The sequence below is a fragment of the Bos mutus genome, chromosome 28, assembly GCF_027580195.1.
Source record: "Bos mutus isolate GX-2022 chromosome 28, NWIPB_WYAK_1.1, whole genome shotgun sequence".
NCBI lineage: Eukaryota > Metazoa > Chordata > Mammalia > Artiodactyla > Bovidae > Bos > Bos mutus.
In genome coordinates this window covers 17,235,710-17,253,160 of record NC_091644.1, presented here as the reverse complement: position 1 = coordinate 17,253,160, position 17,451 = coordinate 17,235,710, and the positions used below count along the sequence as shown (strand labels likewise).

At 36.9% G+C, this 17,451-nt stretch overlaps 1 protein-coding gene across 2 annotated transcripts in view; it reads right to left on the bottom strand.

Moving 5' to 3' along the window:
- The window catches only part of MICU1 (mitochondrial calcium uptake 1), a 227,940-nt gene that overhangs the window by 19,089 nt on the left and 191,400 nt on the right, over positions 1 to 17,451 (bottom strand). For both annotated transcript variants that reach the window (XM_005888689.3, XM_070364852.1), the window contains exon 10: positions 8,094 to 8,202. In XM_005888689.3, the coding sequence (XP_005888751.1) occupies positions 8,094 to 8,202 (109 nt within the window). The remainder of the gene's footprint in view (positions 1 to 8,093; positions 8,203 to 17,451) is intronic.

Sequence of the window (17,451 nt, the reverse complement as noted above, 5' to 3'; positions counted from 1 at the left end):
AGTCCAATGACAAGTGTTCTTAGAAGAGATAAATAGAAGACAGACACACAGGGAGAAGGGGGTAGGGAGGCCATGTGAAGAGAGAAGCATGACTGGAGTTATGCAGCCACAAGCCAAGGAGTGCCTAAGCCACCAGAGGCTGGAAGAGGCAAGGGAGGACTATTCCCTAGAGCCTTCAGAGGGAGTATGGCCCTGCCAACACCTTCATTTCAAATCTGTGGCCTGCAGAGCTGTGAAATAGATTTCTGTTGTTTCAGATCACTGTGTTTGTGGTAATTTGTTATGGCAGCCCTAGGAAATGAGTATACGTGGCTTTTCCCTCTTACTTAGCATGAATCTAGGCCAGTTTCCCCTAGATATCTATCTTTTACACTCAGGGAATCCAAAGTTATACAGATGAAACAAACTAAGAAGTCAAAATAAATGCCAAACATCATCTATCTCAAAGCCAAACATATTTTTGGATATCAGATATGACTACATAATTTGTACTGCTGCCTCTATTAGCAAGGATAATGAGGTGTGAACTCTACGGAGAGACTAACCATTGCAGGAGATGGTTTGCAGTTATTTGAAAGAAATACTATCCTTTTTTTTAACCACTAGGTTACACTTTTGTTTGCTATCATTATCCTGAATCATTCTATTTTGTGCATCCTATAATTTTAACACAGATAGTGATTCATCTTATATAATTGTTCCTGAGAGCAAATCTATGATCTTTAATTAGACTTTTCAAAAAAAGGTATGCAAATATAAAGATGAGCTTATTTATTTTATTTAATAATAAGTGATGACTTCAAATCTTTTATGTTGGACTTATAGATGCTGTCAGATCTGTTCTGTGAAACAAAGCAATATAACCAAAGCTATTCTATAGAAATGACCCCGTGGTATTATACAAATACATGCATAACCTCCATGATTTCATTAAGTTTTTCCAACGGTTTTCACAAAGGTCAGAAGAGGGATTATTTTAAACAAATAAAATTATATAAGTAAATAAGCAAGGAGACGAATGTTCTCTTAAAATGTTATGTGGATCAAGAAAATGAAATAAAAGGCATCCCTGTTGGAAAGAAAGAAGTAAAATGATTTCTATTTGCAGGTTACATGATCTTATATTAGAAAATCTTAAGAAGCCCACCAAAAAGTGTTGAATAAGCAATACTGTGTTATTAAAACCCAAGTCAATGCTTTGGAGAAATTTAAAAATCACAAATTGCAGTACTCAATGGTGGAATAAAAACATTGTCAGATAAACCAAAAACTAAGAGAATCACTGCCAGCAGATATGTTCCATAAAGAATGATAAAGGAAGTTTTTCAAACTGATAGTGATAACAGATAAATATTTAGATATTCAGGAACAAATGAAAAACACTCAAATTGGTAAGCATGAGTAAATGTGGCTAAGTACAAAAATTTTTTGTTAATTTACTAAAAGTATAATTGTTGAAAACAAAAATCCTACCATTATATGACAGTGATTATAACATATATGGAGGAAATATAATATGGCAACAATAGCATAAACGATGGGGTGACAGTACATGGAACCATATGAAAACAAGGTCCTTACAATTAACCTGAAGTGGTTCAATATTAACTTTAAGTAAACCATGAAAAATTACAATTTCTAGAGAAATCACTAAAATATAAACTGCAAAATGGTAGAGCGAGAAACGCTGGGCTGGAAGAAGCATAAGCTGGAATCAAGATTTCTGGGAGAAATATCAATCACCTCAGATATGCAGATGACACCACCCTTATGGCAGAAAGTGAAGAGGAACTAAAAAGCCTGTTGATGAAAGTTAAAGCGGAGAGTGAAAAAGTTGGCTTAAAGCTCAACATTCAGAAAACGAAGATCATGGCATCTGGTCCCATCACTTCATGGGAAATAGATGGGGAACAGTGGAAACAGTGTCAGACTTTATTTTTTTGGGCTCTAAAATCAGTGCAGATGGTGACTGCAGCCATGAAATTAAAAGACGTTACTCCTTGGAAGAAAAGTTATGACCAACCTAGATAGCATATTCAAAAGCAGAGACATTACTTTGCCAACAAAGGTCCGTCTAGTCAGGGCTATGGTTTTTCTAGTGGTCATGTATGGATGTGAGAGCTGGACTGTGAAGAAAGCTGAGCACCGAAGAATTGATGCTTTTGAACTGTGGTGTTGGAGAAGACTCTTGAGAGTCCCTTGGACTGCAAGGAGATCCAACCAGTCCATTCTGAAGGAGATCAGCCCTGGGATTTCTTTGGAGGGAATGATGCTGAAGCTGAAACTCCAGTACTTTGGCCACCTCATGCGAAGAGTTGACTCATTGGAAAGGACTCTGATGCTGGGAGGGATTGGGGGCAGGAGGAGAAGGGGACGACAGAGGATGAGATGGCTGGATGGCATCACTGACTCGATGGACGTGAGTCTGAGTGAACTCTGGGAGTTGGTGATGGACAGGGAGGCCTGGCGTGCTGCGATTCATGGGGTCGCAAAGAGTCGGACACGACTGAGCGACTGAACTGAACTGAAAAGGCCACTAGACCCAACTCTATGTCTAGAAGAGATGAACCTTAAATACATAGACAGGTTTAACACAAAAAGAATAGAGGAGGACAAATCATACAAAGAATAACTACCCAAAGATCTGTGCTGTGCTGTGCTGTGCTGTGCTTAGTCACTCAGTCGTGTCCGACTCTTTGCCACCCCATGGACTAGAGCCTACCAGGCTCCTCTGTCCATGGGGATTCTCCAGGCAAGAATACTAGAGAGGGTTGCCATGCCCTCCTCCAGGAAATTTTCTCAACCCAGGGATCGAACCCAGGTCTCCTGCATTGCAGGCAGATTCTTTATCATCTGAGCTACCAGGGAAGCCCAAGAACACTGCAGTGGGTAGCCTATGCCTTCTCCAGGGGATTTTCCCGACCGAGAAATTGAACTGGGGTCCCCAGCATTACAGGCAGATTCTTTACCAGCTGAGCTACCAGGGAAGCCCACCCAAAGAGCTAGAGTAATTAAATTAATACCAGACAAAACAGACTTCAAGAAAAGGTATATCACTAAACATAAAGGGGGAATATTTCATAATTATAAAATGGCTAATTCATCAGGAAAACACAATAATCGTAATCATTAAATATTTATGTACTTAATACCAGAGCTCAAAATTCATGAAGTAAAGACTGACACCATTTAAAGGGAAAAACAGAAAAATTCACACGTCATATTTGGAGATTTTAACATTTCAGTCTCACTAAAAGCAACTAGACAAAAAAATCAGTTAGGACATATAAGATCTGAACACTATCAACCCACTTTGACCTGGGTTGATTAAGTAACATTACATTCCAAAGAATGTACATTTTTCCAATGTATATGAAACATTCATCAAAAAAAACCTGACCAAATTCTGGGTCATAAAACAAGTTCTCAGTCCATTTTAATGAACTGAAATTTTATACAGTGTGTATTCTGACCACAAAAGAATTAAATTAGAAATAAAAAACAAGAGTATATCTAGAAAAATAAAATATTTGGAAATGAAAAACAACCTATCTTTAAATAATATGTAATCCACCACTGAAATCATGCAGAAAATCATAAAATATTTCAAACAGAATGATGATGAAAATACAACATATCAAAATTTATAGAATACAAAGCAATGTTTAGAATGAAATTTATAGCCTCCAAAGATTATCTTAGAAAAGATAGGTTAAGAAACTAAAAAAAGAAAAGCAGAGGATGCATACTGAAAAATAAATAGAAGGAAGGAAATAATAAAGATATGAGAAGAAATAATGCAAAAGAAAAAACAAAATTAATAAAGTAAAAAATTGATCCTTTGAAAAAATTAAAATTGTTAACCCTCTAGGTAGATTAAATAAAAAACAAAAAGGAGAAAGAGAAGATATAATTCACCAGTGTTAGGAATAAAGGCTAAATTTCAGATCTTACAGATTTTATAGATATCAAAAGGATAATGATAAAATATTATGAACAGCTTTAGGTAAATAAATAACATACAAAATGGGCAAATTTCTTAAAAAAAGACAACTTATTTATCACACAAGATAAAACAAACTCTGCATGCCTACGTATCTATTTAAAAATTAGCAAAACTTCCCCACAAAGAAAACTGCAGGCCCAGATAATTTCGTTGGTGAATCTTATCAAAAAATTCAAAATGAAAGAACAGTATATATGTGTGTGTGTGTGTGTGTGTGTGTATATATATATATATATATATATATATATATATATATATATCATTACAAATTCTTACTGAAAATAAAAGAGAAAAAACTCCCCAACTTATTTTATGAGGACAGTTTAGTCTATTACAAAATCTGAAAAGATACTACAAAAAATAAAATTGCGGATCAACATTCCTCAATATTTAACAAAATGTTAGAAATAAACTTACCAATATATAAAAAGCCTAATACATAATCATCAAGTTGGGTTTATCTCAGGACAATAAGGGATAATCAATGTAACTACCATATTAAGAAAATAAAGGAGAGAAGCCATATAATCATTCCTCTCTCTATATACAGAAAGTTTTTGACAAAATTCAACAGTCACTGATGACAAAATCTTTTTTTTAAATTAGGAAGAAAAAGGAATTTCCTTAATCTGGTAATGGGCACCTATGAACAGTCCAATCTAATATCCATCTTAATTGTAAAATATTGAATTTTTCCCGCCTAAAATTAGGAAGAAGTCGACAATACCCACACTCATCACCTGAATTCAACACTGTGCTGGTGGTTAAAGCAAGTGCAGTAAGGCAAGGCAAATAAAGGAATAAATATAAAAAAGAAGTGAAACTATCTCTGTTTGCAGATGACATTACTACTTACACAGAAAAACCTAAGGAATTCACAGATTACCTAGAAGAATGAGCAAATTTAGCAAGACTACAGAATACAATATTCATAAACAAAAATAAATTATATTTTATAATAGTAAATAACTGGAAATGAAATAAAAATTCAATTTTAATAGCATTAAGACAATAAAATATGCATAAAATTTTAAAAATTATGTGTAAGACCTGTATATTTAAAACCACAAGCCACTGATGACAGAAATAAAATAAGACCTATAAAGATGGAGAGTTATAACATGCTCAGGAACTAGAAGACTCATATTTCACTAGGACGTCAATTCGCCCCAAATTAATGTATATATTCGATGTTATTTTAATCACAGTCCTACCTCTTTTTTATGGAGAAAGTGACAAACTGATGTTAAAACTTATATGGAAATAAAAGGACCTAAAACATCTAAAGCAATTTTGAAAAAGAAGAATCCAGTTGGGAGAATTTATAATACATGACACTTCAAGAATTTCTATAAGGCTGCTATAAGGTAACCAAGACAGTGAATATGAGTATAAAGTGAAAGTGAAAGTTGCTTAGTCGTGTCCGACTCTTTGTGACCCCATACTCTACACAGTCCATGGAATTCTCCAGGCCAGAATACTGGAGTGAGTAGCCTTTCCCTTCTCCAGGGTATCTTCCCAACCCAGGGATCAAACCCAGGTCTCTTGCATTGCAGGTGGATTCTTTAGCAGCTAAGCCACAAGGGAAGTTCAAGAATACTGGAGTGGGTAGCCTATCCCTGCTCCAGCAGATCTTCCCAACCCAGGAATTGAACCAGCGTCTTCTGCATTGCAGGCGGATTCTTTACCAACTGAGTTATCAGGGAAGCCCATTGGTATATAGATGTATAGATCTCTACTTAAAAGGTCATCTGATTTTTGATAAAGGTGCCAAAACAAACTAACGGAGGGTTTTTTTCAACAAATAGTGCTGGTACAACTGAATATCCATGTGGAAAAAAGAAATCCTGACTTTTATTTCACACCATATTTAGAAATTAAATACAGGGGAATATCTTATCAGTCTGGCGGACTTCCCAGGTGGCGCTGGTGGTAAAGAATGCCTGCCTATGCAGGAGACATCAGGAACACAGGTCTGATCCCTGGGTTGGGAAGATCCCCTGGACTAGGAAATGGCACCCTACTCCAGGATTCTTGCCTGGAAAATTTCATGGGCAGAGGAGTCTGGGGCTGCAAAGAGTTGGACACAAATGAACAATTGAGCACAAAGGTTTATTATGATGAGAAAGTAATAACCAAAAAAATTTGATAAATTAAACTTTATTAAAAAGAAGAATTTCCACTACTCAGAAGACCTCATGGAAAAGTGAATAGGCAAGCCAAGACTAGGAAACTATTCACAAAACATATATATATGATATAGGATTCGTATTAGAACATAACAAGAACTTCCAAATTCAATAAGACAAGCAACTTATAAAAAATGGGCAAAAGATCTGAACAGACACTTCACCAAAGCAGGTATCTGAATGATGAGAACACAAAAAGCTGCTCAATAGCAAAAGTCATCAGGGAAGTACAAATTAAAAATACAATGAGACACTTTAATGTACATTCCAGAATCACAAAAATAAAAGATACATTGTGAAAAAGTGTCTGCAAGTTTTTTTTTTTAATAAAAGAAATACTCACCTTTCTCTGGACTCAGCAATATACTCCTAGGTATTTATCCAAGAAAAATGAAAATACGTACCCTCAAAAAGATTAACACGAGAATGTTCATAGTGGCTTGATTCAAGATAACCAATAACTGGTAACAGCTAAGGTGCCCAACAGAAGAAAGGAAAGGCAAATTTTGGAATAGTCATACAATAGATTACTATTCATAAAAAAGGAACGAAACCAACTACTGTGTGCGTAACCACATGAGGGATCTCAAAAACAGGCTGAGGGAAACTGAGTGTTCATGGTCTAATTCCATTTGTATGAAGTTCTAGAACAAACAAAATTAATCTATGGTGGAAAAATATGCAGAATTAAGGCTGCCTCTTGATAACCAGGGGCAGAAATTAACTGCAAAAGGGCACAAGGGAGCTGTAAACAACTACTGAACTTCAGTTAACATTCATGCTGAAGTACTTTTTTTTTTTTTTTTTTTTTCGTATTTCAACGTTGTTTATTGAGGAGTGAATGAGACTACTGCCAGACATGCCAACGACACTTCACATTCAAGGGCTGGAAGCCAAAAAGCTGGAGTGACGTACACTTAAGTCTCTAACGGACTCTGCATCAGAAAAAATGAGGGACTGATAAGCAGAAGGATGAATATATGCACAGTTATCAGAGAAATATAGCAAAATGTTAATTGAGCTGGATATATGGATGTTCTCTCAATAATTAAACTGTTGTGTATGTTTGAAGTTTTTCATATATTGGGGAAAACTGCTTGCAATTGCTCGGCTCTCTCCCATTGCCTGTACAAACTGGAACTGAATTTGTATGAAGTAAGCCAGTGGAGGTGCTATTCTCAGACTCATGATTTTATCTTTAAAGAAAAACACAAAAACTAACACGAAAAAGAAACCAAACTATTCCTTCCCAACAAAGAATGAATTAAAATGAACAGCAACTTTAGCTTCACATTATATATGTCATGACTCTGGCTCTGGTAAGAGAACTTCCAAATTCCATGCATTGGTCCTCAGCTTAGATGTGTCTTAGGTCAGCTAAGACTAATCATTTAAAGATGGGCACCTGCCTTGACTATAGTGTTTAGCTCAAGAAAATATATTTGCTGTACTTGGCCTCTCAGGGTGAAATGCAAGGCCCATGCAATGCCAACAAAACAAAGCAAATTAAAACAATGTCAAGAAAAATTCACACATTTCTGTTAAGGAAGGGTTATAGTCAAGGCAGATGCCCATCTTTAAATGATTAGTCTTAGAAATACATCTAAGCTGAGGACCAATGCATGGAATTTGGAAGTTCTCTTATCAGAGCCAGAGTCATGACATATATAATGTGAAGCTAAAGTTGCTGTTCATTTTAATTCATTCTTTATTGGGAAGGAATAGTTTGGTTTCTTTTTTGTCTATGGGGTCTATGCTGTCTATGGGGTCTATGCCATTTATGGGGTCGCACAGAGTCGGACACAACTGAAGCGACTTAGCAGCAGCAGCAGCAGTCACCTAATGGATTACAGATTCACTGTTTATAGCTTCAGAAAAACACTTTTGGGTTTCATTACCTTTATCAAGAGATGCCCCAGCCATATGGTAAAAGCTCAATGCAGTGTCTACATCATTAATATTCTTTAGGAAGGTAAAGAAGTTCTCCACTTCCTGAAATGTCAGCCCCTGAAAGAAGAAAAACAATAAGGTAAGGCAGGAGCCTGTGCAAAAAGCAGCATAAAATGCAGAAGACTAGGCAGTTACTCATGCCTATAAATCAGAAATTTATGCTATGTCTGGAACAGAGACTCAACAAATTACTCAAGGAATGTCAAATTTACAAACAACAGGGGAACAAAACTTTTCAATTTTACTCTAAGAAAGGCATGCTAGCTAACTGCTTTCCCCTTATATGTAAAATCTGACATGAAGCTGTTTACAGTGATGGCTGGATATCTTTAATCAAAATATTTTTAACTATATCCTCCAATTAGCCACAGTATCTGTTGTGACACTCCCTAAATGAGCTGTAGCCACTTGATTTGTTATACATCTTAACAAGTAAGATCCATTAGGACTTTCATTTTAATAACCTACTCAATAGGCCAGTCAAGCTTTTTTGAGGCTTAAGCTAATTAAAGAATCACCAAAGTCAGTGATATACATGGGAATAGTTTCAGAATTTAGCAGAACCCAAGCAACTGGGAAAGTTGTTCATTATACCAATTTAAAAGCTACTAACGAAGCAATGAAGCAATTGGCCATGTAAATTTAATTTGATGAAATTTCTGTGAACGAGGAAATTCTTTTCAAAAGCTAGTCAAAGATTTGCTGATCTTTAATTCTACCTTTTATGATGGCTCAAGAGAGTAGTTGGATAAAGACAGATTAGAGGGAGGAAGATCTGTCCTATCTGCCTGCTTTCCATTTCTCACACATCATGCTGGGATGGAAATGAATACAATTTCAAAGAAGTGAGTAACACTGGGAAGACACTGAGGTTAGTGCATTTTAATGAAGCATAAGGTCCTTAATGGACTGCACATGTTGACAGGCTTCTACCCAGTACCGCTCCTCTTCCGATTTCCATTTCCCTGAACTATAGAGCCTGGGCTTCCCAGGTGGCACAATGGTAAAGAATCCACTTGTCAGAAGACGCAGGAGACATGCATTCTATCCCTGGGTTGGGAAGATCTCCTGGAGTAGGAAAAGGCAACCCGCCCTAGTATTCTTGCCTGGAAAATACCTTGGGCAGAGGAGCCAGGTGGGGTACAGTCCATGGAATTGCACAGAGTTGGACATGACTAAGCATGCATGCAAACTACAGAGCCTAGGAATTTATATCTGTAACTCAGTAAAAAGGAAAACTTAATATAGACTATAGTACTTTCCTGGTACTGTAGGACCAGGAAACTGGCCAATGATATCTTTATCAATCTAACTAAGAGCTAAAATACTCTATGATTATGTCATATAATCTTAGTTTTTCCCCCTCAGTTCAGTTCAGTTGCTCAGTAGTGTCCAACTCCTTGTGACAACATGGACAACAGCACGCCAGGCTTCCCTGTCCATCACCAACTCCCAGAGCTTGCTCAAACTCGAGTCCAATGAGCTGGTGATGCCATCCAACCATCTCATCATCTGTCATCCCCTTCTCCTCCTGCCTTCAATATTTCCCAGCATCAGGGTCTTTTCTAAGAAGTCAGTTTTTCACATCAGGTGCCCAAAGTATTGGAGCTTCAGCTTCAGCATCAGTCACTCCAATGAATATTCAGGACTGGTTTCCTTTAGGATCGACTGGTTGGCTCTCCTTGCAGTCCAACAGACTCTCAAGAGTCTTCTCCAACACCACAGTTGGAGCATCAATTCATTGGCACTCAGCTTTCTTTTATGGTCCAACTCTGACATCCATACACGACTACTAGAAAAACCACAGCTTTGACTAGACGGACGTTTGTTGGCAAAGTAATGTCTCTGCTGTCTAGGTCATAGCTTTTCTTCCAAGGAGCAAGTCTTTTATTTCATGGCTGCAGTCACCTCTTTTGGGGCCCAAGAAAATAAAGTCTCACTGTTTCCATTGCTTTCCCATCTATTTGCCATGAAGTGATGGGACCAGATGCCATGGTCTTAGTTTTTTGAATTCTAAGTTTTAAGTCAGTTTTTTCACTCTCTTCACTTTCATCAAGAGGCTCTTTAGTTCCTTTTCATTTTCTGCCATTAGAGTGGTGTCATCTGCATATCTGAGGTTATTGATATTTCTGCTGGCAATCTTGATTCCAGTTTGTGCTTCATCCAGCCTGGCATTTTGCATGATGCCACAAGGTGACAATATACAAATTTGATGTACTCCTTTCCCAATATGGAACCAGTCCATTGTTCCATGTCTGGTTCTAACTGTTGCTTCTTGACCTGCATACAGATTTCTCAGGAGGCAGGTAAGGTGGTCTGGTATTTCTTTTTTTTTTTTTTAAATTTTCCAGTTTGTTGTGATCCACACAGTCAAAGGCTTTAGCGTAGTCAATGAAGCAGATGTTTTTCTGGAACTCTCTTGCTTTTTCTATGATCCAACAAATGTTGGCAATTTGATCTCTGGTTCCTCTGCCTTTTCTAAAACCAGCTTGAACATCTTAAGTTCTTGGTTCATGTATTGTTGAAGCCTAGCATGGAGAATTTTGAGCATTATTTTGCTAGCATGTGAGATGAGTGTAATTGTGCAGTAGTTTGAACATTCTTTGGCACTGCCTTTCTTTGGGATTGGAATGAAAACTGACCTTTTCCAGTCCTGTGGCCACTGGTGTTTTCCAAATTTGCTGGCATACTGAGTGCAGCACTTTAAAGCATCATCTTTTAGGATATGAAATAGCTCAGCTGGGATTCCATCACCTCCACTAGCTTTGTTCGTAGTGATGCTTCTAAGGCCCACTTGACTTTGCACTCCAGGATGTCTGGTTCTATGTGAGTGATCACACCATCATGGTTATCTGGGTCATGAAGATCTTTTTTGTATAGTTCTTCTGTGTATTCTTGCCACCTCTTCTTAATATCTTTAGCTTCTGTTAGGTCCATACTGTTTCTGTCCTTTATTGTGCCCATCTTTGCAAGAAATATTCCCTTGGCTTTTCCCCTTAGAATCACAGAATTTAAATATTTTAAAATTGTGGAATATGAGGATCAAATAGAAAGGTATGTAAAACATATATGTACAAATGAGCAAACTCTGTAAAATGAAGTTTTACACCCATAAAAACTCAATTCAGGTCAAGAAGCAGATTACTGTCAGCATCCCAGGAGCCTCCCTCCCCTTCCCCAACAATAGCCCTTTACAGTTATGAGCTTGTTCTCCGTGATAAAAACCATTCTGAATTTTAGGAGATTCATTTCCTTGCCTTTCATAAAAAACAGCTTTTCTATCTATTTATGCATCCTTTAACATATGTTTAAGGAGTTTAAGTATATCTACTTTTGAATTTTATAAATGGAACCATGCAGTATGTATTCTATTTTATATGGTTTCTGTCTTAAAAAAAAAAAAAAAAATATATATATATATATATACACATACATATATATTTGGCCACACCACATGGCATGTAGGAGCCTAGTTCCCTGAGCAGGGATTGAACCTGCATCCCCTGCACTAGAAGCACGGAGGCAAGCAACGGACTGCCAGGAAGTCTCTGGCTTCTGTCTTTAACATTTTTTAATGCTTTAGTGTTATGTCTGTAGTTCATTCACTTTTATTGCTGTAACTATTCCATTGTGTGACTATTCCATTTGGGCTATTTCTAGTTTTTGGAAATTATGAACAGTGGTCCATCCATATTTAAAAATTCATTCAAACATTTATGGAGCACCTAGTATGTACCAAGTTCCATAACTTTTGGTGGTGAACTGGAAGGCCTATATTAAATAATTCCTCTCAACTTGAAGTCATTCTCATGGTCTTGACTTAGAGCACTCAGAGTTCATTCCTTGTAAAAATGCTACAATATGCTAACTAATGTAAGCACTAGGCTGTAACATAATACGAGGAGAATTCCACTGGATCAGAAGCACAGGTTTTATATCATCTGCTTACGAATGGATACACTAATACCATCTTCTCTTTCCATCAAAAGACATTAATGGAAGAGTATTCAGCCTTTACAAGGAAAGAAGTTCTGATACATGCTACAAGGGCAACTCTGAACACACTGTGTCAAGGGAGATAACACAAATTACAAAAAATACAAAGGACAAATACTGTATGATTCCACTTATATGAATTACCTAGAGTAGTTACATTCCTAGAGACGGGATGTAGAATGGTGGTTTCCAGGAACGGGGAGGGGGATAATGAGGAATTATTGTTTAATGGTATGGAGTTTCAGTTTGGAAAGATGAAAAAGTTCTGGAGATGAATGATGGTTTTGGTTGCACAGCAGTATGAATGTACTTAGTACTATTAAACCACTTAAAAGTGGTTAAAATGGTAAATTTTGTTCTTTATTTTTAATGGTAAATTTAAAAAAAGATATGCTAAAGCTTTTCTCCTTTTTAAATTTTACATATGGATTTCCACAGGGTAGGGGAGCATTGGTGTCTGAGTTTATGAAAGGATTTTTAAGGCTAAAAGGTTAACATAAATTCCTAAAACTGAAAGGGCAACCTCTAATGTGTGTTAGTTAATTTACTGTGAAACATTAAAGATGACAGTGCTTACACTGAGAATTATTAGAGAATAGAAAAATCTAAATTGAGTGATTATTCATTTGATGACAGAAAAACAGTGGAATATAAATCATATTAAGCCATTATTAAATAAAAATATGCAACATTTTGCCTTTTACTACATAAATACAATAAAAATTTTTATTGAGCACTTACTAACCACTTAGCACTCTACTAGGAACAGTGAGGAAAATAAAATTGCTTTGGACATGAGTCTTGGGTCTTAAAGAGCTTAAAATTTTGATAGGCCTCCTTAAAGAAAAGGTGATGCTATTCACAAAATTATTATTTCTTGGTAACTACCTCAGTAAAAAGTCCAGAGATTTATTAGCATAAAGCTAGAATAAGAGTGCAACATGGAGTTTGTGGATAGAAAGTGCAAAGACAGGCTTTTTGAAAGTTGAGTTGCTGGACTTAGAAGGCTATAGCTTAAGCACAATCTTTTTGGGTGACTTGAACTGCAGACATAGTAGTCAAAAGGAAATACCCTTCTCTTAGGCTTGGCATCAAATGGATTTAAAAAAAATATACTATGGGGAAGTACAAGAAGCAGGAGTTATTTTATTCTGTGACCAGATTTTCAACAAACCAACTGAAAGAACTTGCATGACTGGACTAAAAAAATAAATAAAATTAATAGTACTTCGACTCTAAACAGAAGTATTTCTTTATGTTGTTTTAAAATGAATTTAACATTAGAGAAGTTGTTAAACAAGCAGACAGAATTGTCTTTCAAAATTAAAAGCAACTGATAAAACGTTCAGGAAAAAAACAGAAAATCTTTTGACCTTGGGCAAGGCAGAGTTCTTAAGATATGACACCCAAAACACAATCCATCAACAGAAAAAAATTTGATAGATTTTATCAAGGTTAAAAATTTTGTGCTTCAAAATACTGAGAAAACAGACAAATCACAGACTGGGGAAAATATTTAAAAATCATATATCTGATAAAGAATTTGTATCCAGAATTATATAAAGAACTCTTACAACTCAATAATGAGATAATAATAACCCAATTAAAGAAAGACTTGAACAGACATCTTCCAAATAAGATATATGAATGGCTAAAGAGTACATGAAACAATGCTTCAGATCATCATTCATTAGAGAAATGCAAACTAAAATCACAATGAGATATCACTATATATCTATTAGGATGACTAATCAAAAAGACAGATAATAACAACTTTTAGTGAGGATATGGAGAAAATGAATTCATGCATTGCTGTGGAATGCAACGTGGTACACCCACTTTGGAAAACAGTATGGCAAATTTCTTAAAAAGGACGTTTCACAAAATTTTACTATATGACCCAGCTAGCCACTCCTAGGAATCTCCTTAAGAGACGTAAAGACATAGATGCACATCCGAGATTTGTATGTAAATGTTTATACCAGCCTCAATTTGGAAACAATTCAAATGTTCATCAACTGGTGACGGCAGAGTGAGCGAGTGAGGTCGCTCAGTCATGTTCGACTCTTTGCGACCCCGTGGACTATAGCCCACCAGGCTCCTCTGTCCATGGGATTCTCCAGGCAAGAATACTGGAGTGGATTGCCATTTCCTTCTCCAGGGGATCTTCCCAACCCAAGGATCGAATCTGGGTCTCCTGCATTGCAGGCAGTCGCTTTATCCTCTGAGCCACCAGGGAAGCCCTGGTGATGGCAGAAACAAGATATAAATATCTATACAGTGGAATATTATTTACTATTCAGAAATAAAAAGTTATAAAGCATTAGTATGTAGTTTATACTGAATAGTAAACAGTATTTCTGAAGAGTAAATAGTATTCCATTGCATGGATAGTAAATAGTCTTCCATGGTATAGTAAAGTAGAGACATTACTTTGCCAACAAACGTCCGTCTAGTCAAAGCTGTGGCATTTCCAGTAGTCATGTACAGATGTGAGAGTTGGACCATAAAGAAGGCTGAGTGCCAAAGAATTGATGCTTTTGAACTATATGATGTTGGAGAAGACTCTTGAGAGTCCCTTGGATTGCAAAGAGATCAAACCAGTCAGTCCTAAATCCTGAATATTTACTGGACGGACTGATACTGAAGCTGAAGCTCCAATACTTTGGCCACCTGATGCAAAGAGCTGACTCAATGGAAAAGACCCTGATGCTGGGGAAGACTGAAAGCAGGAGAAGGGAATAATGGAGGGACAGATGGTTGGATGGCATCACCAACTCAATGAAGATGAGTGTGGGGAGATGGTGAAGGACAGGGAAGCCTGGCGTGCTGCAGCTCATAGGGTCGCAAAGAGTTGGACATGACTGAGTTACTGAACAGTAATTCCACTATATAGATAGTAAATAGTAGTCTATTGTATGCATGGATAAACCTAAAAATATAAGTAAAAGAAGCCAGACACAAGACTACATTATTATATGAATGCATTTATATGAAATTTCCAGAAAAGGAAAGTCTATAGAGACAAAAGGAAGATTTATGGTTGTGTGGGACTTAGGCGGAAATGGGTATTGACTATAAACTAGCATGAGGGCTCTTTTTTGGGGTGATGGAAATCTTCTAAAACTAGATATTGCAGTAATGACTGCAAATTTACTAAATTTGCTAAAAATCATTGATGGGTGTCTCTTTACAAAAAATCATTCATGGGTGAATTGTTCAGTTAATTTATACATACTTTATGATATATAAATTACACCTCAATAAAACTGTTAAAAAATAAAAAGGCAGTTATAGTAGAATGAGAAGAGAAGGAAGGAAAATTTGGCTTCCTCTGGAGTCAGCTGTAAATTTAGTATCTCATGTTGAGAGGCCATGGGTGGTATAAACACACTGTAATGATGATTCTCTTGTGTTCTCTTTTAACTGGTCATAGTAAATCCATCTGCCAATAATCAACCCAACTGCCTGAGTTCCCTCTATGGCCCATTAAAAAAAAGGAACAGTCTCCTTCATATATGCTTCTTTCTTATATGCTATGCTTCTCACCAATCTATTATTTGCTCAATTTTTCTGGTTAGTTTTAAAAAACATTTACATTATTTTTATACTAGATAATATATTTCGTACAGTGCAAAGTAATTCTTCCTCTACCCTTGTCATCTAGTCTCCCACCCTCCACGTGGTCACTGCCAACAAGTGGGTACCCTTTCAGAGGTGTTACTATGCTTGTCTTGCTCAACAAAGCATCGTCCCATTGCGAAGCCCAGAGGTTTCTTCAACTGGTTGGTGCCTGGCAGTAGGGGGAAGTTACACCATTTCTATTAGTTACATTTCTTTAAGAATCTAAATGTCCTAAAACATCACTTTTCTTTATATGTTCATTCCTACTGTTGACAAAATATCAGTGACACTCAGTGTCAACTGGAAACCCCTAAACTTCTTAGTGTAGTATACAAGGTCTTCTACAATCTGGTCCCATAACTCACCTTTCTAGCTATCTCACTAAGAGATAGGCTACAGTCTAGTAACACTGTTTTTTTTGTTTACTCCAAACTCTTCTGCTTATTCAAATCATAGAGAACAGTGACAATAAACAGATTCATCAGTAGGATGATTATGGACCCTGGAATGAGATAGCCTGGCTTTGAATCCTAGTGCCACCTCGTAAGACACTGTGTGTTCTCAGACAAATAATGAAGGTTTGGAAAAAGCATTTTTCATCTCAAAAACAGGGATCCTACCCACCGAGCAGGACGTGATAATTAGGGAGATGACAAATAAATGTCTTGTACATAAAAAGTACTCAGTAAACCATTAGACCATTCCGGTATGACCTAAATCAAATCCCTTATGATTATACAGTGGAAGTGAGAAATAGATTAAGGAAGTAGATCTGATAGAGTGCCTGATGAACTATGGACGGAGGTTCGTGACATTGTACAGGAGACAGGGAGCAAGACCAACCCCATGGAAAAGAAATGCAAAAAAGCAAAATGGCTGTCTGAGGAGGCCTTGCAAATAGCTGTGAAAGGAAGAGAAGCGAAAAGCAAAGGAGAAAAGCAAGGATATACCCATTTGAATGCAGAGTTCCAAAGAATAGCAAGAAGAGATAAGAAAGCCTTCCTCAGTGGTCAGTGTGAAGAAATAGCCGAAAACAATAGAATGGGAAAGACTAGAGATCTCTTCAAGAAAATCAGAAATACCAAGGGAACATTTCATGCAAAGATGGGCTCAATAAAGAACAGAAATGGTATGGACCTAACAGAAGCAGAAGACATTAAGAAGAGGTGGCAAGAATACACAGATGAACTGTACAAAAAAGATCTTCACAACACAGATAATCACAATGGTGTGATCACTCACCTAGAGCCAGACATCCTGGAATGTGAAGTCAAGTGGGCCTTAGAAAGCATCACTACGAACAAAGCTAGTGGAGGTGATGGAATTCCAGTAGAGCTATTTCAAATCCTGGAAGATGATGCTGTGAAAGTGCTGCACTCAAGATGCCATCAAATTTGCAAAACTCAGCAGTGGCCACAGGACTGGAAAAGGTCAGTTTTCATTCCAATCCCCAAAAAAGGCAATGCCAAAGAATGCTCAAACTACTGCACAATTGCACTTATCTCACACGCTAGTAAAGTAATGCTCAAAATTCTCCAAGCCAGGCTTCAGCAATATGTGAACCGTGAACTTCCACATGTTCAAGCTGGTTTTAGAAAAGGCAGAGGAACCAGAGATCAAATTGTCAACATCCAGTGGATCACTGAAAAAGCAAGAGAGTTTCAGAAAAACATCTATTTCTGCTTT